The sequence below is a fragment of the Tyto alba genome, unplaced genomic scaffold (assembly GCF_018691265.1).
Source record: "Tyto alba isolate M040663 unplaced genomic scaffold, T.alba_DEE_v4.0 Super-Scaffold_18, whole genome shotgun sequence".
NCBI classification, from domain to species: Eukaryota; Metazoa; Chordata; class Aves; order Strigiformes; family Tytonidae; genus Tyto; species Tyto alba.
In genome coordinates this window covers 6,549,037-6,572,215 of record NW_024881280.1, presented here as the reverse complement: position 1 = coordinate 6,572,215, position 23,179 = coordinate 6,549,037, and the positions used below count along the sequence as shown (strand labels likewise).

Genomic DNA, 23,179 nt, shown 5'->3' with positions numbered 1-23,179 from the left:
GGGGAAAACCCGCTCTTCTCGGCCTCGCGCAGGCGGCGGCAGCTCCACGTGCCGCGGGCGAGCCCTTCCCCTCGGGAAAACAACGGGAACCGGCACCTTTCCTTTACCCCGGGAGCAACCGCGGCGGGCGCACGGGGCTCATGGCGGCGACGGCGGGCCCGCCCTCCTCCCTCCTCCTCCTCCTCCTCCTCCTCCTCCTCCGTGGCCGCGGCGGTGCCGCCCCCTGGCGGCCGCGCCGGGTGCGGGCGGCCTCGGGCGGCCGCTGCTGCCCGGGCCCGCCTGGCGCCACACGCACCCCCACGCATCCCCCACTCCAGTTTGTCATCCCGTCCCCGGCGCTGAGGTACCGCGCGCAAAGTGTGGGGAGGGAGAGCGGGGGCGGCCACGGCCACGGTCACGGCCACGGTCACGGCCACGGTCACGGCCGCGGCAGCGCCGCCCGCCCGCCGCCAGGGGGCAGCGCCGCCGCGGCAGCGCGTGCTGGGGGGGGGGGGGGGGGGGCGGTGCGTCGCCTCATGGCGGCCCCGGGGGGAGCTGAGGGAGCCGGCGGCGGGAACGGGGCGGGTGGGAGCCGGGGAGGTCCCCGCGGTGCCCTCAGGGCCAGGACGAGCCGCCTCTCGGGCGAGGGCCGGGCCGCGGTCCGCCCGGCGGGCCCCGCTCACGCTCTGGAATATTTCCACCCGCCGTAACGTCAGTATTTGGCCGGGGGGGCACACCTGGGTTTGCCCGCTCCCCGGTGCGCACCCCTGGGGCGGGGAGGGCAGGTGCCGGCCGCGGGGGTGGGTGAGGGCGGCAAGCCGAGATGGATCCTGCCGCCCCCGGCCCCTACGCCCAGCCCTGGCCCCGTTTCCTCCCCGCTGGTCGCCAGTGCAAGGAGAGTAACACCATCTGTCTTCAGCTTTCCCTTTTCCAAAACCTACACGCTTCACAAATTCCCAGCGTTCACCCTATAAGTAGCACGCCGTACAGCGTAATTTGCCCTTCTTTTTTTTTTTTTTTTCTTCCCCCCCCCCCCCACTGCCCCATTGCTGTTTTGTCCACTACAAAGAGCAACGAAGAATGAGCAGAGTTGTCCAAGAGTGAAGATGAGATCGCTTCAAAACGGCGGAGGGAGGGATCAGAAATATAACTGCTCTGTTCTCTTACCATTTTTTCACGTAAAAAGGTTAATAGCTGTAGGCTATGCCAGGCTCTGGCCCACACACTCCACCAGCACAGGAGGTGGCAGGTCTCGGGACTAGAGCAGACATCAGGAGGTTCCGGCACAGCAAGTTCTGTGTTCCTTTGATTAAGAGATCAGGTGCAAAGGGCCAACCAGCCAGTCAATTTTGGGGAAAAAGTCCAGAGACAGAAAGGAATTGAAGCAATCCGTTCCTTTTGAAGATAAAGGTGAGGCGGCACAAATGTCATCCAAATTGCTGAGCGTCTCTATTGCCTGCATTAACGTTCACAGGTCAAATGCAGTGTGAAGGCGATGTGAAAATGTAACTGCCATGGCATCTGGGCTGTGTCAGAAAGACTTGCTGCCTGTTCTCTGCTTTCTTGGAGCTAAAAGAAAATTCAGTAAGTTGCTGAGTCGAATGCTTCATCCTCCTCCCTCACAAGCTTCTGGAGGTGACAGATGTTTCCTCAGGGCCTGTTATTTTAGACACCTCCATGATTTATATATCTCTGCAAGCCTGGTGGGTGGAATTGGATGTCACAGACGAGCTGAAAATAACTTGTATACTCAGACTCTGATAGCTACTGGCCCATGTAGAAAAACTCCGAGATCAAACTGAATCACGTTATATGTGCCTGGCAGATGCACTGGGATGTACAGATGGAGCAATGGTGGGTTAAAGTGAAGTTGAAATGTTCTGTGGAAAGCGCTCGCATGGACTCTGCAGTAACACTGCACAGCAGAACCAGCGTGGCTTAGCCCTCACGATTGTTTTGTTGAGAGTTGCGGCAGCATACAGAGGGAAAAAAAAAATATATATTTGGAACAATATGTAATTCCCTGTGTGATCATGACGTAGAACTGGACAGAATGCCTTTGGCTTCTGTGTGAGAGGTTCGGGAAGATACCTGGACTTGCAGAGCTGTGCTTGGGTATGCCTGAGGCAAGGCCAAGGGGCTTCAAACCTGCTTCAGGGTCCTTCTCACTCGAAGCAATACTTGGTGGGAAAATGTGGGACCTTGGAGTCTCAAGCTGTTAATGTCCTGTCAGGTATTTTGGGATAGTCTGGTGGAAGAGGCAAACTAATAAACACACTACATCCACACGTGCCCAGCACTCCAAAAATCAAAATCAGGGGACAGTGGCACGTAGGCAGGTGCCAGGCTGGAAGCACAGTGCCAGGGCTAACATGGAAGGGAATATTCTCAGGTGAACTCGGAAGCCGAGGCTCTCTCCATGTGTACAGCCCAGGGAGTTTCACTCAGCCGTTTATTTAAGTTTTCCCGAAGTGCAGCGTGGCTTCCTTTGTGCACAGCTCAGAACCGGCGTTCTCTGGGAGACGATAATATTTTCCGAGGCCGGGCCGTTCGTCCATGCCAGCCTCGCGAGGATGTGGCGAAGCTGAGCAGAACGGGCCCGGGCACACTCGGCCGCACCCTGCAGCCAGCGGTAGGACGTTCAGGGCCTGCCAAGGTAAACTGCGTGAGCGGTACGCCTCGATTTACAGCCAGATCTCTAGAGCAAAAGCGGTGAGTGAAGAGTGGCAGAGCTTTTAACTCCTTGTAAGGAGCTGAAGACAGAACTCGCAGCAGAGGACCCAAACTCCTGGAGGATATTCCCACCTCCAGGGAGCATGTGTCTCACGGGGTTTCCTGCCAGAGCTTCTTCCGTAGCACAGCCTTGGCACACGTCATCTCTGCATTTAAAGCCTTTTTTGTTTTATTTTCCAAAAAAATCACCTTCAGGTGTTTGTTGCCACTTACCGGAGTGCTTCCCAAACACTGGGTTTAACCTCACTGCTGTCTCTAGTCCCCTTTGAGCACCAAGATGTGATGACTCAGGTCTCCTGAGGCCTAACACAGTGCTTTCATCCAGGAATCATTCAGCCTGTATCTTTAATTTGTCAGAAATTACTTGAATTCAGCGTGTGCTCCTTTCCCTTTCTTCAAGGCTGCAAAACTTCCACTCTTTCCTTGCATCTTCCAACCTCCCTCTCCCCATTGTTTGCTGATCCTTTTCCTTCCTTTGAGTCTCTCTACCACAGAGTGTTGCAAAAAGTGATACTTTTGGATGTATGGTGGGAGGGACAGGTGACATTAATCCTGTTCCCGGAGGTCCCTTTAGAAAAAGAATTCTTTAAACACCCACAAAGATTTAAGCCAAAAGGTTTTCATTCTTAAGGTGATGAATCGGTAACTTGTCCAGCATCAAGATATTTTTTGCTGATAATGGTGCTGTGCCCTGAGGGAATTAATTCGCCTATCTTACGTTACTTGATTTTTCTGCTTGCAGGTACCTCAGTCCAGCGATATCCCCTGTTGCTACAGCCTGGCCCGAGACTCACAGCCACACTCTTGCAGGAGGAAAACGCTGCATCTTCAGAAAACTTGGGTGAGATTTTAAGTGGCACAGCAAGAGTAGAACCCAAGGCCTTCTGCTGGTTCACTCTTGCTCGGCACATTTTGGGCTTGTCTGTCCAAAACTTGGCATGACGTCAGTGGGATAAGTGGTATAAAATTGCCGTTCTGTCCGGGACGATGTTGGATCCTTTTGCTCTCGCAATTTCCTGATATGTGTGGCCGTGCAGGAGTGTGGCAGCAACTCCTCTAATCTTCAGCCTATTATTGTAGTGGAAAAAATAACGTAGAAATATCAGGTAATTGGTTTGTTGTTTTTTTTTTTAAATTGTGGGGTTTTGTAAAAAAAAAGGCCTCCCAATTCTCCTATCACTAGTTGTAGTCCAGGAAACTTTGTGTTTATTAAGCACTGTGTAAATTTGCAGCTCTATAAATGTAAAATCAATAGCAATGATAACAGCAGCAAAGTGCTTAGTCCAGCTCTGGTAATAACCCAAGACTGCTAACTTCTTGATAAGGTCACTTGCTTTACATGGGCACCACCTCTCCGTGTGAAAACACAGCGAGCAGAACAGAAGATATTTGTGTTCCCTGACAAGAAAGGAAACACTGAAAACATGTAATTTCCAGCAGGTGACAATGGCAGGCAGTGACCTGAAGGATTCTTAAAATCTATAGTGGGGGCCTTAGCCCCTCCACTGAGCGCTGCAAACACACTTCCTCTTCTAGGAAGTTAAAATCTTATCAAACATCTCATTGTTAATGGTATCCTTTTTTTATCTCTTCTCATGAGCACACAAGAAAGGGGAATCTCCAGTAACGTGACAACATGAGCAAAATTGCATTTCTGGAGGATGAACACAGCGACAAGATGATGGCTTGTGTGGCTGCCTGCTCTGAATCATGGCCTCCATCAGTGATGCCACCACTCAGCTGCTTTATTAGGGCACAGCCTGGGCAGTTCCTGCGTGTAGGGACCACGCTTCCACCTCTCCCTGGGTGTCCTGCAGCTCCAATGGCAGCTCTGCCTGCTCGCTGTGCCCCATTCCTGTCCAAACAGGCAAGTGAAAGGGCTTTGGGCTTTCTATAGCTGGGGCTTTACCACCACTGGCAATAACTAAATCTCTGCCATTTAAAAATATGTCATATACTACTAATGGCTGATGGCTCCCTCTGCCTTCCACTGTGGTGATTCCCTTAAGGGGAAGCTGTGGTTGGCTCCATGCAGTGTGCTCCTCTTCTACCAGGTCCCCTTTAAAACCGGTATAGGGTTCCCAAGTGACTTACTGCCCCCCAACTGGCCTCTGTCATGACCTCCCCGAGGAGTTCACTGATAGACCAGATACTCCAGACATAATCATAGACTGGTTTGGGTTGGAAGGGACATTAAAGATCATCCAGTCCCACCCCCCCTGCCCCGGGCAGGGCCCCCTTCCCCCAGCCGAGGGGGCTCCCAGCCCCGTCCAACCTGGCCTTGAACCCTTCCAGGGAGGGGGCAGCCACAGCTGCTCTGGGCACCCTGGGCCAGTGCCTCACCCCCCACACAGGGAAGAATTTCTGCCTTACATCTCATCTAAATCTCCCCTCTGTCAGTTTAAAACTGTTACCCCTCATCCTTTCCCCACCCCCCTGATCCAGAGTCCCTCCCCACCTCTCCTGTCCCCCCTTTAAGCCCTGGGAGGCCGCTCGAAGGGCTCCCCGGAGCCTTCTCTTCTCCAGGCTGAACCCCCCCAACTCTCTCAGCCCGGCCTCCCAGGGGAGCTGCTCCAGCCCCCCCAGCATCTCCGTGGCCTCCTCTGGCCCCGCTCGAGCAGCTCCGTGTCCTTCTGCTGTTGGGGGTCCCCGAGCTGGCCCCAGCACTGCAGGGGGGTCTCCCCAGAGCGGAGCAGAGGGGGAGAATCCCCTCCCTGGCCCTGCTGCCCCCCCTGCTCTGGCTGCAGCCCAGGGCATGGCTGGCTTTCCCCTCTTTCCTCCCTTCCCTCCTCCCTGACCACCTCTGTCAGTGAGCCTGGCTTCGTCTCACTCTGTGGTAGGTCCACAGTCACCTTGGGGCTTTTTCTTTGCCACGCTGCTGCAGTAGATCAAGTCCATCTGCGCATCAGTTCCCTTCTGTTTTCTTCTTCCCTGACCTCTGCCTGCTACCCAAACCCCTAGGTCCGTTGACCTCCAGCTCAGGAAGAATCCTCCTTAAGTGCTTATCCCAAAGGCAGCACTCCCACTGTTAAATAATAATCATACAGTAATAATCACCAGAGGGCTGGCAGGGACTTCAGGAAGGCTCTGAAGCCATCCCCCCCTCTCCGAGGTGGAGTCACCCAGGAGCAGTGCCTGATGCGTGCGTGAAATGCTTCTAGCAATCGGGATGCCGCAGCCTCCCCAGCAGCCCCCTGCGGCCCAGGAGACCTTCCTGGGAAGAAAGGACTTTCTTGAGCGCAACCCAAACCTTTCCTCCTGCAAATCAGGCCAATTATTACTTGTCCTTCTTCTGGTGGATCCGGAGAAGAACCAGTCACAGTCTGCCTTACAGCAACCTTTTATATAATAGCAAGACAGCTTTTAGAGTAGCTGAGAAAGAGGCGTTTGCTCACTTGCAAAGTCAGGAAATTCCCTGCCAATGGACATTCTTTGTCAGGGATCCTTTGCCAGCATAGGCTGAGCACTAAGCCCCACAATCTGCATTTTCCTTTTGAATGACTCCCACAAAATAAACCAAATATCACATCCAAGGAGATTTATTACATCCCTTCCAAGGGCGAAGCATTCCTCAGCTACATTCCACTTCTGTCTTTTGTGCTTAGGAAAGGGGAAAAAAATCTCTGTGATGCCTCTGGATCCCACCCCTTGAGGGCTTCTGTCGTTAATAAAGCCAGGCAGCTGGAGCCAGATTTGTCAGACTAGTCTTGAATGGCTGGCTCGCTCCTGCTGCAAGAGCAGCACCATCAGAGCAGCCCTAGGATTCCAGCCTCTGCTAGAAGATTAATAACTCATGGCACCACGTTTCCTCAGTCAAAACACCTTTTGTTGTTCCCAGTGACACCCTATCCCCATGGCAGCAGCTGCCAGAGTGGATCTTCTCACTTCCTAGCTGCTCTGGCTTCTCCTGCCCCTGCATGATGCAAGAGTTTGCAATGCTTTTCGGGAGCTCAGATGTGCTCTCGGGGACTCTCTGCTTGAAGCGATTGCTCTCTCCAGGCTTTGCAGCGAAGCTTTTATCCAGATGTGTAAAGGAGGATGTGTACAGAGGGAGGGCAAGGGGATGAAACCTCTGTTGTGTTATCTGAGCTTAATTAAGCTTCTCCCTAGGCAGTCGCTAATTGATTGACCCCAGGGCTGCAAAAGGGAGCAAATTTACCAGAGCTCATTAAAAGAGCAGAGTTTGGAATTTGAATTTTTCTTTATTTCAGAGATGAATACCTTTGACTGATGTCTTGCTGACAGATACCAGTGAAACAAACACTATTCAGCAAATGTTAGTAGGTGGATGTGGCTTTTTAAATCCAAGTGAGAGAAGTGGTGAGTCCTCAGATGCCTATTCATCATCATCGTGTCCCTTGCCAGCATTTATAGGTATCACTTAACTGGAGCTCTGATATTACTTTCTGTCCCAGCCTGGGCTGTGCTAACTAGCCTGTAGTCTCTTCCAGTGAGTATCAAAACCATCTCAGTTTCACAGGCTTCAAAAGCGTTTCACAAAATCGACCCAAAAAACCCCTCACCAAACCGAAAATAAGTTCACCCACAGTAAAATGCAGCCACTGCGGGCGTGGGCGAGGCCAGCCCTGTGACACCCCAACACAACTGTGGAGAAAGTGGAGAAGGGGAAAAGATGCTGTGTCCAGGGTGGGCTGCAGGAAGAGCGAAGGGAAGAGGCCCGTCCCCTCCCAAATGTCTGGAACATTATTGACTTTACCAAAAACGCTGAGCTCGTTTCCAGTGTGATGGTGTTCAGATCTGTCTTATGCAATTGAACTCCCGCCCAGAGCAGGGCTTCAGGCTCACTCACCTGAGTGACAGATGCCTTCTTCTCAAATACCTGCAGCTCAGTCTGCTCTGCAAGTACTGCTCTTGGCTTGGTGGTGGTGTGGTTTGACACGACGGAAGCTCACCCTGTCAGGACTGAGACATAGCCCGTGTGTGGAAAAGGCTACAGGAAGATAAGGTATGCAGAACAGTGGGGAAGCGATAGGCATGCCTGCAGATGAAGGAGACCATTATGAGCACGAGGTGGCTGGAAGAGCAGCCACTGGCCTGGTGACAGAAGGCTGTTAAAAGGCCTGCTTTCACAACCAGCCCAGCCAAAGCTCCTTGTATCACTTGGAGCCAATTCACTGTCACTCCAATCAGCCTTAAAACCATTTCAGCAGGGCTTAAGAGCTATTTAGAGCATGGAGGGAAAGCCCTAGTGTGTAGCAAACTGAAGAAGTTGTGCATGCACCCTGGGTGTGAGATGTTGCTGCAGGTTTGAAATCTCTCCCGTCAGCCTGTGAGTTCCATTTTTTTCCTCACTAGGACAGCCTGGTGCCCTATTCCCTCCTACTCTCCATCCTCAAAGAAGGTGCTCGTCTCTCCTAAAGAGGTTTCTGTGCATTCTGTGAAGTTTTGCAGGGATTTGAAGGAACTGTCAGCTGAGCAGCAACATGGACAGGTGACACCTACCCTCCATGGGTTTCACTGCCAACACGTCTCTATCGTTGCGGCTGCCTATCCCTGCCCAGGCCTGTTTGCCTTTAGGCCCTTCAGAGCACTTCCAAATTGCTTTTCTGTCTCTTCTGTTTAGAAAATGTTTAACATCAGTGAGAGTTTACAGGAAAGTCCCAATTTTCAGACCATGTTTGAAGGACACTGGTTTGTTGGGTCTCTAGGTTTAGGTTGTGGCTGCAAGAGCAAGTCCTTATGTGTAGCTGTGAGGAAGAGGGGCTGACAGTGTCTCTGTGGCAAAATGACATTTGTCAGCAAGGAGAACTGACCCTTCAGAAGAAGATGCTGCTGAGGGAAGAGAGGAAGCCCAAGTGTCTCCTCTCTGGAGCACATGGACTTCCCTGTCCTGAGGACATCTGCGACCCTCCCAACCCTCCCCCTCTACTGCTTGCTCTGTCTGCTTTTTCTCTTTCTTCTTTTCCTCCCTCCTCAACCACACCCACTATTTAACCATTTAGATATAAAAATAAAAAATAAGAAAACCACCCAACCCACTAGACAGAGGGTTTGCTAAAGAAGGGTAATTTTAAAAGCAAGTCTTTGAGGTCAGCGTGTAATTGTAACATTGGGACTATGTGATCCAAGACAAAAATAATCCGCTGGGTATCTGGTCAAGGAGGAGAGGATGGCAGCCTGCAGTGAGGGAAAAGTGACTTACACGGGGTTGATCAGACAGCAAAAGACCAGGTAAAAGTACTTGTGGGCACCAGGACTAATATTTGTGTAGGATACTGCAAGATTTTCTGTCTGTGATGGGATCATAAGAGCTGCTGTTCGGGGTCGCAGCCTCCCTCGGTCGGTGGCCCTGCCTCTGCCAGGGACTGGCACTGGGTGCTTCCCAGCAATTTAATAGTCTTCCGCAGAAATACAGATATGAGGTGAAGTATATTTATATATTAACCTGCTCATGAGGAACATTTCTGGTTTGGTCTGGAGTTTAGGGTGCTGAGATTTTTAAACCGTTCTTCATTTTCGATCTCCCGCTTCGGGTACTTTATGAAAACCTTTCTTCAAAGGGTTCAGCGGGCTGCAAGCCATGCCCTTCCCTTATGTGGTATAACAAAGGATGTTTTCACCCCTATAAATGTCAGATCCTTTCCTCGCAGTTCCTTCTCAGTTATAACTGACAGCAGTAAGTTATGTGGGCCAATCATATAATGCATTTTACCAGTATTTAATCTAGTGCATTTTAAATGAAGAAGTGAGCACTGTAAGTGTCTGTCTGCTGTCTGTTATCCCCGAGAGTACAATACAGGAGGTAGGAGGACCACACCACAGTGCTGGTTTTATCATTCTGGTGAGGGACAGTGGCAGCCCCCAGCACTTGGAAATAATGATGCAAATTCTTGTACTGGGGCAAAGCACCAACTGTCCACAGAGGACCATGATTTTCCTGGCTCCAGAGGTGGCACGGATAGGACACCAAGCAGCCTTTCATCTCCATCATTCCTCAGACTGAGTTGTTTTCACATTTGCTCTCAGCTGAAGGCACCATAAAAATCAGTTTTACTGTGAAAGAAGTTAAGCGTGAGAGGAGGGAGCATGCCTGTACCTTGATGCCCATGGCTGGGGGTATAGAACTGTACCTGAATTGTTGCCACTTGTGTTTCCATTCCAAGATGCCCAGCCATCAGCTCTCCAAGCTTTCACCGCAGTTCAGTATGTCCCCTCCTCAAACCACTGTCTGTGCATGAAAGGGATTTATTTTTAATCAGAGGCCAGCGCTGGTTGCAGGGGTCTTTACTTTGTGACCTTCAATTCTGTTTCGAGGAGGAGACAGTGGGTTTCGGTACCTTCTTGCTGTGGCTGTCTCTGGGTCAGCCCTTCCCAGAACAGATGCCGCTGATTCAGGAGGGCTTGCTGCCTCCCCTTTCTTTAAGTGCTGGTTACACAGCTCCACCAGGACCCATTGCAGTCGTAAACCATGCTCAAGGGATGAGCAATTTAGGGTTTGGAGTCATTGTGGACCAGCCCTGGAGACCTCATGCAATTGTTTTTCATCTCTCTTACACCCACAGTTTTGCTAGATTAGAGTTACTGCAGAACCCATAGAACTTCTGAGTTGAATTTGAGTTGGGAAAGACACACAAAAGAAAGGAATTTGTGTTGTAAATTAGATTTCTCAGATTTCAGTGATTTGTCATGGAAATGTGGCTCAATCTATGCAGTCATAAAAACATTTCACATGTTCAAACTCTTCTCATGCTATTAACTTCCCCGATGTGGCAGGGGACAGTGACTGTAGGAGGTTAAGGTTAGTTTCAAATCAGCTGTGGTAGAAAAATGACTCAGCACCCCAGCTGGGGAAGCACTAACCTACGAGATGAGGATTAACCTAGAAATCATTCCCCGATCCTAGTGAGCTATGTGAGAAGACTGGATTCTTAGCTCAAGCTGTTTTCTGACCCTTGCAAAGCATCCAACAGGGTATACGCTGCCTCTTGGTGCAGCTCAGGTCAGCGGGAGAGCACCCAGGTACCTCCCCACATGTGTTGTGCTCACCCACGATCCAAAATGAAACCCGTAATTCAGAGCTCACTCAGTGGGGGTGGTCTAAAAATAATAGGATTGAAACCAGCAAGTGATGGTCTCTTAGGTTTGCCCGCCTGTGCCATAGCCAGGGGAGCGCATTTTCAGCCGGTTCTCTGCAACCATCAGAATTCACCTACGAAAAAGGCAGGGGAGTTGAGAAGCTTCCATGTTCCCAGGACTCCAGGTGCTCAGGCTTTAAGAAAACCATTAAATGTCCCGAGATGTCTGGAGAAAGAAAGATCTGGCAACGTGTTAGTCCTGTTTGCCACACAAACCAGAACCTCTCCTTTCAAAGAGATGCACAGGCGCAGTGCCGCGGGCGGTGAGTTCTGGAGCACTTCAGAGAGCTTTTTTCCTTAGCGCTGCTACCTTTGGGCATGTTTCATGCTTCACGTTTTGGGCTGCTGCCATATTCAAGCTCTCGATGAATCAAGAGCTGTACAGGACACGGCAGCACCAGAGGGACCATGTGCAGCATGCCAAGGAGACGGGTACTCAGGCTGGGACTGAGGAACCAGCGACTCTACTGCCTTGCTTTGCCTTGCCGAAGCTATCTAGCCCCTAGTCAGCTGGAGAAACCACATCTCTCTGCATCCCTGTTTCCTTGCCGGGCGTCTGTCTAGCAAACGCGAGCGGTTTGCTCAGTGGGGCTTCTGGGAGGCAGCTGATATTTTTAATCTCTTTATTTCGGAGCTCGTTCAGCGCATGAAGAGGGTTGCGTTACATGCTTGGCTGCAGCTGTCTGAGACTTGTTGACTCAGGAAGCCCCTCTTTTCCTTTTCACAGGTTGAAAAAAGCCACACTAGGACTTTCGAGCCTGGAAACACCGGTCAAGCAGGGAACTCTGCAAACCCCTCTTACCCAGAGCGGTCCTTGCTCGGCAGGAGGGCGGCTGGCTGGCTCAGGTGAGTTCTCCTGCGGCCAGGAGAGCAGCCGGGCCAGCGCTGGGCTGCCCCCAAGAGCTGCTGCATGCCCAAGCAGCACGGGCAGTGCCAGCTTCACCCTGCCTGCCCGCGGCCAGCCCCGGCCCCCTGCGCCATTCGGGCAGGGGAGCTCGCTGCCGTCTGCGCGCGCCTGACAGCATCGGTTGCCATGGCAATGCGTATTTGAGCCGGAGCGGAGCTGCATCTTCCCTGAAGTTGTGAATTGAGCTTAGCTTTATTTATTTAAAACCAACCATAACGAGTGATAGAAAGAGGAGAGACACGTTACAAATCCCCTTGCGCAGGCCGTAGCCAAATGAGTCAGAGGCGCTGCAGGCTTTAATCAGCCCACCTGACGTCAAACCTCTCCATCAGAGGAAAGTGCCGCCTGGAAATGTCAACATGCCCAAATGGAAAGGCCAGAAGGTAAATCTTTTCCTGTGCTCACTCACCGGGTAGGAAAGAACAATTAAAATTCAGCCAGTTCCCTAGACACATCTTAATAGCAATCTGATTGAATGCCTTTCTCCTCCCAGTCCTCTCCCATCCTTGCCGCTAGCTGCCTGGGGACAGGGCCTATTGGTTTGAAGGATCTTTCTACTGCAGCATCAAACCCCAGATCCTTCAAGAACAAGGTGTTCCCACTGGCAGCAAAAATGGGCTCTGCAGGAAAACTCTGTCGCCGAAATGGGCTCTCCCACAAACACTGAGCTAAGCGTGCTGTGACAGCAGTTCCCAGTTTCACACGTGTGGATGCTCGGGGGTAAGAAGAGCAGCTTAGCTTGGACCTGGGATGTTACTTGCCGCCAGAAAGTTGGGGTGAGGAAGAAAGCGGCGGTAATCAGCCCGTGTTTGCCAGAGGTGTCAGCCACCCGTGGGCAGGTCAGCACCAACCCCGAGAGATGCACCACAGCAATGGGAAATGGTTGGGGGGATGTAACAGAGGCGCATCCTACTGGGAAGAGAAACCTTCCTGCATCCTTTCTAACAGGGCTCAAACTCTGGGCCCCCAAGATAAAGACAAGGTGAGAAGGAGCCCCCAGCTTTGGATAGAAGAAGCCTGTTCTTGAGTGTTTATTGTAAGTTAGGCGTGCAGCGGGGAGAGGAGTCAGACAGGGACACCTACGGTTTTATCTGCCCCTTTGAGGAACATCAAGCTGGGAAGCCTTGGGAAACCATCCCTTCCTGGCCCGCTGGTGTTCGCCAGGGGTGACAAAGGGACACACGCAGACATCAGGGGACACGAGCACGCGGAGAAGGAGGAAGGAAGGAAGATTGTAAAATGCAAACCGCACCACTTAAAACCAGGGCGGCTTTCCATTTCCTCCAGAGTGCTCCCCACACCCAGCGCTGTACAGCAGCCAACCCGGTGGGCTTCTGATCTTCCCAAATCACTTAACACTTCTCCCCCTTTTATTTTTGTCCTAAATGTAAGCATTTTGCTTTGGTGGCTGATCCTGGCAATGCGTCTCAGACATTACACTGGGGTTGCTTTTGCTCTGGGAGATAAGTCTGTAATGAAGGTTTCCTCCACCGTGTCTCTCTTTCCCCAGTAGTGGAAGTCTGTAATTACCACTGAGGGGCGAGGCAGACAGCGCTGAAACAATGTCATTTGGACAGGGGTGAGACATGCCTGAATTGCTGGGTTGTGCTTTTCTCCTGGCAGGATTGCTTGGGGATCCGGACCTTGCTTTTAACCCTTGTCAGGGCGGGGAATGCTGTTCCCCCCGCGTCCCCGACCCGCCTGTGTGCTCTGGATCTGCTTGGCTCCCATCGGGGCAGATCCCGTTGGATGTAGCCGAGATGTGAGTGTCCGTCTTTTCCGCCATGCCCGAGGGGGTCAAGTGGCACAAATCAGCAGGGATTACCCTCTCCCTAGTCGTGATGCAGGTAACTGGGGGGTCTGGGGTTGGCTCCGTACAGCACATACCGTGTGCCAAAGCAGAGCAGCGGCTGTCTCCTTGCCCTGACTTGTCTAGTCCTGCTCCAGCGGCTCTTCGGCTCCCTTCTGCACCAAAGCCTTCTGCTTCCCACTCCCTGATGCAAGGTGTCTTCTTGGGGTAAAATTCAGCCAAATGGGGTGCGCAGCTATACCCCTCATCCCTCCTAGGAGAAGGTTTGAGATACAGGAAACAAGAGAAATGAGACAATGCAGCCCCCTCAGAATGACTCTTTAGGCAGTCTGTAGCCCCGTGAAGGCTGCCCGGGTCTTTTCTGCAAGCTGACCTTGCAACCATGCAGGCTAGAAGCCTAGCAGAGTAGAGTAAATACAAATTAGTGCATGGGAAGCTGAGGCAGCCAGCCTCTGCAGTCCTGCAGCTTCCCGTTCACCTGAGCTTCCTGGGAAGTTATTTATGGCGTCTTCAAATGCTAACAAACTGCTGGAAGGAGATGCCCTCATACTGAAATTACTGTTAATTCAGTTAGACCCCCTGAAACTTGTCTGGTTCTCCAGGGAGATTGCCAGCAAGAAAAAAAAAAAAAAAAAAAAAAAAAAAAAAAAAAAAAAGGAGGCAAAATCTCTGCTCTTTTTGAGGTGTAGAGCAAGGAGGGCAGAGTGTGTGTGACAAGGCAAAGAACTGTTCTTAGTCTGCCATGAAGAAGTGAAGGAGGTTCAAAGAGATTTTTTCCCCCTTTACCAGTTACTTTCAAAGTGGTGAGTTTTCATTTCTCATCTTTCATTATAATACCCATTTACTGTTTTGGGACTTTGCTTTCTGACATACCTAATCCTGCTGCGGGCAGCTCAGCCACTTTCCCAGGAGGCTGAAGAGGTTCCACGGAGGGATGTTCCTAAGGTGTGGTGTCCCATGTGCAAGGCTTTCTTTTCCCTAGGTCTTGAATTCCCCGCTTCCCTGTCTGTCACTCACTCCCTGTTTGCAAGGCCAATTTAGATCTACCCGAGGGCCCGAAGTTCACCCCAGAAAGAATAATAATTGCAGCGCTGAGCTCTGCAGCTTCCCTTTCATTCCCCACATAGCATTAGGGTGCTCACTGAAACCACAGCATTCATGGATCCTTGCCATATGCAAACATGCAATTAATATGCTCTTCACTTTCCCCTCTACTTCCCAGGCAAGAGGGGCTAAAGAAGCACAAGTCGTGGTGTGCATTCCCTTAGCACACCCCCCCCCACACCACACCACCCCCCCCGTGTGTCTGCACCTCGCTCGAGTGCTCCAGCATGGCTCGCACCTATCTGGACTTGGTGGTGACCGATGAAACGTGTCTGCTTGCAGGCAGACATTTAATTTGATGCAGCACCAGTCCCGTGTAGCTGCACGCGAGGCAACACGCAGAACACAACCCATTTCCTCCTTCAGCTGTGGCAGCAGATCTGTGAACGCTCTGGTTTCACAGGTGTGCGTGTGTGTGTGTCCCCTTCTCTGGTTTCAGCAGGGAGCTGAGTTAGGTGTCATCTCCTTGCTGGCTCCCCTCCCTGCCCCACTGCTGCTCACTGGTGGTGGGAGCTGGTGTGCTGGGTGCCAGTCTGGGAAAGGAGGAACTGGAGAGCAGCTGAAGCTGGATGGAGGGAGAAATGTGTGTGTGTGTGTTTAAACCAGCCACTGGAAGGAAATCCAAAGGCAGCCAGATTTCCTGGATGAAGCGGGGCTGTGGAGCAGAGGGCAGAGAAAGGCTCCAGCATCTGCAAGTCCTTCCTCGAAAGTCACCTATTCACTAGAGGACATTTTGTTGGATTCCTCCCCTCCTATCCTGGCTTTCTGATGGGTTTTGAATTGTTCCCACAAAACCTAAATGAAGAAATTGCAGCCTGGGTGTTGGATAGGTAACTAGTTGTGCCATTGCACGCGGCCTGACTCCTCAGGGACTGTCTGGAGACCGCAGTGCCAATTCTTTGAACTTGGTTGAAAGTCCCGTTTCCATCCTCACCTTGTTCTCACTTCAGGAGCAGAGGGGACCTAGTGCGCAGCAGTTGCTCCCTCTGTCTGTGTTGCACAAAACAGTGAGCAAAACCACCCCCGAGCAATATACTGAGAGGTAATCACATCCAGAGAAAAGCTGGAGAGAAATAAAGGCAGGATCGCTACAAAGAGCTACTGGAGGGCCAAAGTATGGAGCTTGCATGGCTCCAGAAAGCCTTCGTGGCTAGGAAGATGGCTTGTGGCAGAAACCAGCTATTACATCCATATGAACACCAAAGCTGGAAAAACAAACAGGACAAATGGTATCTTCTGCCAGACCTGAAGCAAAAGCCTTGCTGCGGTGGAAGTCCTGAAGAGGCAGCCCGATCCCCAAAACACGCAGCTCTAACAGCCTCTGAGCCGTTCCCATACCAGCTCTCCAGGCTGCGAACGAGGGCAAACCCCCGGCAGACAACCCCTCCTATAACAACAGAGCCTGCGTGCAGCAAACCAAAAATCACCAACATAGGCAGTTCACCCCACATTCCTCAAGAAACACTCATCCTCGAGGAGTTTGTGAAACCTCCTGGCTCGGTCTGGGGCAGAGGAGCGGGGGTTGGGGAACCAAAAGCTTCAGCTTTGCAGGCTGCAAAACAGCCGGGATTGCTGTGGTCAAGCCCAGGGCCCCGCTCCCCTTGGCTCGCACGCCTTGCTCTCAGGGGCGCAGGGTGAAGGCAAACCAAATGCGAAGGGGTATGAGGAGAGCCTTGCAGGGCTCTCCCCCGCTGGTATGAAAGCAGGCAGCGGCAGCAAGACGAGGCAGGATGGAGCAGAGGGGAGCGGGATCCCTTCCTTACGAGAACCGGGTGGATGATTCGCTTCCCAACGCTGATAAAATGCGCTTGGTGCATACATGTGCGTCTGCAGTTATCGAGTGTTGTGCGGCCGGGAGGGCTTATCTGCTGTCAGTTTGAGACCTCTCCAATCGAAGCGTGCTTGGTTGCTGTTTCAGCCTCCCGCTGTGATCAGATTGCAAGCACATCTAAATAGAAAATCAGTGAAAATAGGGCTGAAAAAGAATTTGAGCGATCACGTGCTTCAGCCCCAAGATCGCCTCCCGATCTGCAACACCTATGTCCCAAGAGATGGCTGCAGAACTTGCCTTTGAAGATGTTCCGGTGAGGGCGACGCTGCCGCTCCCCAGGCACTCGCCTGTCACTGCTCGTCCCCTCCGGTGTGGCAATGCAGACCAATCCTCGCCTTCCTATTTCCTGCAGCAATTCGAGCGCCTGAAGACTGTTGGCGCGACAGTCATCACTTTAGGCCGGAGAAGCCCAGTTCCCTCAGTCCTTTTTGAGGGTTCACGTTTTCTCCAGTCGTTCCCACTGCCCTGGCACCCAGCCCAGTTCGTCCGCACTTTGCTCCAGGGGTGGCACCTCAGGTAGGCGTGGTGTTTCGGCTAACACCCTATTCTGCACTGGTCCTCTGCAGAGCGGAAGGGGAACTTCCCACCGCAAAGCTTTTGTAGGAGGATTCCTACCTCTATATCCCGGCGTGGCATTTGCCTTTTCCACAGCCGTGTGATGCTGTTAACGCCGTTCCAGTCTCGCAAGAGCTGTAGTCACCAGGCCCCTGCTCAGCCTGTCCTTTCCCTGCTCGCTGCGGGCACCCCCCTGCCAGCTGCAGCAGCATGCCCGAGTTTTACCGAATCGCAGTCGCCTCCCCTCACCCCATCATCGCTTTCCCCGTCCCCAGGTCTCTTCTGGAGCACAAAACAGCTCGCCTGCGAAAATACCTCTCCTTTTTGGCTCCAGAGGGTCAGCGGCGACGCTCTCTGAGCACCAAAGTAACGTTTGTGTTGCCTTTAGTGGCCTGCATGCGGGGGAAGTGTCCGTCCCAGTGCTAGGGATGGGGGTCCCTGTCAGAGCTCTCCAAGACAGGACAGAGCAGCGCAACACCAGAAAGGCAGGTTTGGTATAATCTTTCCTTGCCTGAAGAGGTGCAGCAGCGATAGGCAAGGGAGCTGCAGCCGGGCAGTTCTGCTCAGCACTAAAAATATGAAATAGGAGCAGGGTCTCAGGGCAGGCGGTTTCATATTTTTCTGAGATATTTTAATCTTCCGAATGGACTTTCACGATCCCTATCTGAACGTGCCGAAGCGTTTTTCCTTCGGAGTGCAGACAAACAAGCGAGGTTTACTTTGCCTGACCTTTTCTGATGACATTGCCACCCGTGCTGTGCTGGAGCTGACACCAGCTCAGCTTCCTCGGCCCGGCGCCGCGGGTGAATACGGCGCGTGTCCTGCGAAGAGGCTTCCTGGTGTTAACTCCGGCGAGGCACTGAACCAGAAACTCTTGGTCTCCCCAGCGAGTCCTCGCAGCCAGGGAAGCGATAGCTGTGTTTGGTTAGCGGCGGGAGGTGAGGCTGCCCCTGCTGTGGCTCTGCTCGTGCTCCGTGTCCCTGCGCTGTCACCCCATTGCTGTCGCAAGGCTCAGTCCTTCCACCCCTCGCCGCTGAGAGCCCTGCTGACTGGGATGACAAAGGAAAGATGTCTTTCCCCTTGCCTGGAGATGAGAGGTTTGCTTCTTGCTGAAGGGTCTGGGCATATTTTTTTCTCCCCATCTTACAGTGGAAAAGGGTTCTGCGCCCCCCCCCCCCCCCCCCCGCCTTTAAACCCACTGGCACCCACAGACAAAGAGATTTCTTTACCATTAAGGAAGGAGGAACAGCATTATTTTCTCAGCACAACTCCATCCTGGCTGAATTTATGTCTCTGACCTTTTACCCAAAGGCTCTTTACACTTGACTGAAACATAAGGTAAAAGTAAATGTGACTGAAAGAGCCTATTGTGTGTGCAAGTATAAAGGCTTTTGTGTGCAGGAGGTAGCATGCGGCTGCTTGTGCAACACGTAGCCAAGGAGCACCTTGGGTTGTGCTGATAGTCCTGAGACCCGCGGGGAGCGTGGAGCGAGAGCCCCGCTGGATGGATGGATGGATGGATGGATGGATGGATGGATGGATGGATGGATGGATGGATGGAAGGAAACCCAGTGTCTGGTACAAGCACAGGCTCCAGCCAGCCTCAAATCAGCACTTCTCCACCAGAACCCTCACTGCTGGCAACTTTGAGCCAGGTTTCTTCCAGGAGAGATGCACCGCTGTCTGGGGTTTTTTTTTTCTCCATATGCCTGTGACCAGGAAAACCCCTGCGGGGCACTGGGGCTCCAGTCCGTGCTCCGTGAAGCCATGAAAGCAGGGACAGATTAATAATACATCAGAGCTCCTTCAACAGGATTATTACAAGTGGTTTTCCTGAGCATTGGTTGGAGCAAGGATCAGAGAGGACAGGGATCCATAATCCTATTTATCTGAGGCCATATAATCTTCCTGAAGCTCTTTAATGGTGCCCAAATCTTTAATTCCAGAGCAGCCGCATGGGCTGCTGCAAGCCTGCTGTGGAGAGCAGGGGCCAGGGCGTCTCCTGGGTGAGGGAACTCCTGGGGAAGGGATCTCCTGGGCAAGAGGATTTCCTGGGCAAGGGGATCTCCTGGGCAAAGGGATCTCCTGGGCAAAGGGATCTCCTGGGCAAGGGGTCTCCTGGGCAAGGGGTCTCCTGGGCAAGGGGATCTCCCGGGCAAAGGGATCTCGAGGGCAAAGGGATCTCGAGGGCAAAGGGATCTCCTGGGCAAGGGATCTCCTGGGCAAGGGGATCTCCCGGGCAAAGGGATCTCCTGGGCAAAGGGATCTCCTGGGCAAGGGGTCTCCTGGGCAAGGGGTCTCCTGGGCAAGGGGATCTCCCGGGCAAAGGGATCTCGAGGGCAAAGGGATCTCGAGGGCAAAGGGATCTCCCGGGCAAGGGGATCTCCTGGGCAAGGGGATCTCCTGGGCAAGGGGATCTCCTGGGCAAAGGGATCTCCTGGGCAAAGGGATCCCCTGGGCAAGGGGTCTCCTGGGCAAGGGGGTCTCCTGGGCAAGGGGATCTCCTGGCAAAGGGATCTCGAGGGCAAAGGGATCTCCCGGGCAGGGGATCTCCCGGGCAAGACCTCCCTGCCGGCTTGCGGCCCCCCCCGCCTCGGGGCACTGACCCCTCGCCAGACCCATCCCCTGCGGCCCCGCTCCCCTCGGGGCCACCCGAGTCTCTCCACCGCCTTCCTGGCGGCAGGGCGGCCGCCGAAGGGGGAGGGTTTGCTCAGGTCATCCGACCCACACGGCTCCCCCCGGGGCGGAGCGGGGGGGGGGGGATTCAGCATCACTTCCCCCTCCCCGGGGGCTCCCCCGCCGGACCCCCGGGGCCGTCCCTCCCCGTGGCCGGGCCGCGGGTGGCTCCGAGCGGGCACGGCCGCGGCCGCGCTGCCTTAAGGGGGTGTCGGCGAGGGAAGTCCCGCCCCGCCGGGTCCCGGGGCGGGGGGGGGGGGGTTGACGGGAGCGGGGGGGGGGGGAAGAGACGGGGGGGGGGGGGACGGGGGGGAACCGAGGAGGGGGGGGCGCGGCCGGCGGCGGGTCCTGCCCGGCCCCTCGGCAGCGGGGCACTGACAGCTGCCCCGAGCGGGCACCCGGCGCGGCGCTCCCGTCCCCGGCCGGCGGTTCCTTCGGCCCCCGCCGCCCCATGGGCCCCCGCCGGTGCCAGGGGGGGCCGGGCGGGTACGTGCCGCCGCAGTGAGCCCGGGCCGAGCGGAGCGGGGTCGGGGGGGGGGAGGGGGGGGAGTGGGGGGAAGAGGAGGCGGCCGAAAACCCCCCGCGCCGCGGGCACCATGGACAGTATCCTGGAGCCCTTCCCCGCCGAGCGGCTCTTCCCCGCCGCCGGCACCGGCTTCCTCGACCTCGGCGACTTCAGCGAAGCGGACTTCCTCAGCAATGTGGTAAGGGAAGGCCGGCAGCACCCCCCCCCCCCCGCACCCCCCCCCCCCCCCCCCATCCCCTATTTCCACCCCTCTGCCCCATACAAACACCCCCCCCCCCCCCCATCTCCCCCCCGGCGGGGCAGCCGCAGCCCCGGCAGCGGGGACGGGACGTGCCGGAGGGTTCGCCCCGGGGCTGCGTGTGCCGGGCTCCTGCCCCCCAAATCGCGGTGCCCCGGGGGGTTGTGTGCAGGGAACCCGGGCTGCCCCTCGCCGCACACGGCCAGCGCCACCCCCCCACACCCCACCCCTCCTTCAGAACTGACCCCACCACCCGCGGGTGTCCTGCCGTGGGCACCCCGATGAAACCCCACTGGGGAATCGCAGGGTTTGTTTTTGTTTTTTTTTCTTTTGGATTTTTGTTTGGTTTTTTTTTTGTTGTTTTTTTTTTTTTTTTCCCTTACAATGCGCCTTTTTTTTTTGAGAGAGCGATGGCGGGGAGGGCACAACCTGCCGCGGTTCAGCTCGGGCAGCGCTGGGGGCACGGCCGGGTGCCACCGGGAGACCCTCGGGGCTCCTCCACTCTGCTTCTAACTTTTCCTCGGAGTGGCATTCGGGAGGTGAAGCATCTCCCGCTTGGCGTCAAAGCTGGGCTGATTTACTTTGGAGAGAAAGGTGAAGGGGAAGAGTGACTGGGGAGGAAAATGTCTTGCCAGTCCCAAGAAACCAAAGGGGCATTGTTCAACTCTAGGGAAACTGCCCAGCCTCTCCGAGGAGTCATGCGAGCCCCGGAGCAGCGCGCACAAGCTCTTTGCTGTCCTGCCCGAGCTTTTTGCGGGAGTTTGGGCTGCGAATCCTGCAACCCCGCTGCCAGGGAGGACCCAGCCCTGAAGAAAAAGGGGGAAGAGCCCCCCCCCAGTCCAGAGGTGGTTTGGGGTGAGCAGGGCACTGCCCGCACTCGGGGCTCCAGCGGCCTCTGAGCCGCTGCAGCTGTGGGACAGCGTGCCTGCCCAGGACAGAGAGATTTTAGCCGTGGTTTGTTGTTACTCAGTCACAATACCGGCACCTCCCGCGTTCCCGGCGCAGCACCGTGGGCATCTCTGAGGAACTACCCTTGCGCCGAGAGCGGGGTTGATGCCAGCAAAACAACACAGAAGCAGGGGACGGGGGGGGGGGGGTGTGGTGTGGTGTGTGTGTGTCTGTAGCCATTAAACACCTGATGAATCCACCCCTGCTTTGCTACACAAAAGACAGCGAAAGCCTTTTGCGCTGCCTCCCCTGTGGGGGAGACGCTGGAGACGCAGAATTCGCGTAAATGTTCAGTGCACCACGCTCGGTGTGTGGAGCCGCACCGGGTCTGGGAAAGAGATTATGCCGGCAGCCCCATCTCTCAGAAACCTCGCCAGCTCCTAATTTCCAAGATACCGCCGTGCCTCAAGGACTGGCTCCGGTCGGGCTCTACGGGAGGCAGCAGAGTCCCGCGGTGTTCAGGCAAACCTGCCACCCCGAGACCGAGCGCTCGCTCGCACTGCGCGGCCTTGCCCACCCCGATCTGAGAGACCCCCCTGTTAGGAGCCTTCTGCTTTCCCTAATTCCCCAATTCCATGTAGATCCAGTGTGGATGAAGCTATGCTGGTATGCTTTATTCCAGGACCGTTTATTCCCTTACCGAAGTGAAAATAATATGTATCAGCACCAGCCCTTTTGCCAAGGTGCAACACGGGCTGCTGTCAGAAGCCAGGGAACCCCCAGCCAGTGTGAGCAGTACCTCTTTGTAGCTTAAACACAACTTCTGCCTGCGAGCAGACCCGGTGAAAAAGAAGCTTTTGTGTAAGAGTGCCATCTGGTGCCACCTGCCAGGACAGTGTGTTTAAAGTGTGCAGTGGGGATGTGCAGGCTGGCTCTGTCCTGCCTCATTTAAATGGTTTTTCTGCTGGGAGAGCTGCTTCTCGATGTAGCCTGCCTTTGCCTTCCCGTTAACTAGGTTGCAGTGACTCAGGCACCGTTGTGCTCAACGTACAAGTAGAAAGGGTTTTGGTTTTTTGTTTGTTTGGGGGGTTTCTGTTTGGTTGGTTGGGTTTTTTTGTGTGTGGATTTTTTTTTTCCCAACTGCCAGCACCACAAACTTCGGCTGGAGTGTGAGAGTCGAGCTGATACCTTCTCTTCCTGCAGATGATAAATATAAGAGATTCTGTAGCCACTTCTAGCCTACCAAATCTGTTGGTGATACAAGAGCCAGAACATAATACATCACCCTCTTTGTTCTCACTCTGCATGACAACATGTGGGGAAGGAATACACTTACATTTTCTTACTAAATGCAGCAAATCTCCCGGGATCTTGAGATGTGTTGAGAAGTTCTTTTTACACAGAACTGTGCAAAGCATCACCGTGCACAATAGCTCACAAAGTTGCCAGTGCCTTTGCTTCAAAGATGGGCAAACTTTTCCAGATATTGTTCAGCAAGCGTTTTTCTTAGAGCGGGCCAGGAATTTTGGCCATAAAATGCCAGTATGAAACTTTTTCTGAGGAGGGTTTCTTCTGTTCAGAAAGGAAACGGAAAGAAAAGATGAACCCCACGCCAGAGGCTCTGCTCCTTTGGGGCAAGACTGACATGCCTCTAGACTACGCTCCTTTCCTGAACCTTGGCACTCTTAGCAAGTCATCTTGGTCTTTAAAAAATGGTTCTCTGTACTGTTCATCTAAATTTGTGACAAAGAAGTAATGAAGGCACGTCTGTAGATGCATCCTCAAAAAGGTCTGTGTGCTTAAAACAGGAAAAAAAAAAAAAAAAAAACGTATAAT

The 23,179-nt window shown here is 53.8% G+C and overlaps 1 protein-coding gene and 1 long non-coding RNA gene across 5 annotated transcripts in view; both read left to right on the top strand.

The window, feature by feature from the left end:
- Positions 1-228: 228 nt before the first annotated feature.
- LOC122153315 lies at positions 229-18,380 on the top strand. 2 transcript variants are annotated; one of them, XR_006165182.1, is made up of 4 exons: positions 229-343; positions 1,454-1,563; positions 3,455-3,553; positions 11,536-18,380. It is a non-coding gene; the product is annotated as an uncharacterized LOC122153315 (long non-coding RNA). The 2 variants fall into 2 exon arrangements; XR_006165183.1 differs by lacking the exon at positions 1,454-1,563.
- A 1,655-nt stretch (positions 18,381-20,035) lies between these two features.
- CREB3L1 (cAMP responsive element binding protein 3 like 1) overlaps positions 20,036-23,179 on the top strand; it is a 46,677-nt gene continuing 43,533 nt past the window's right edge. For all 3 annotated transcript variants that reach the window (XM_042791250.1, XM_042791252.1, XM_042791249.1), the window contains exon 1: positions 20,036-20,395. In XM_042791250.1, coding sequence (XP_042647184.1) covers positions 20,288-20,395 — 108 coding nt within the window. In that variant the 5' untranslated portion in view covers positions 20,036-20,287. The remainder of the gene's footprint in view (positions 20,396-23,179) is intronic.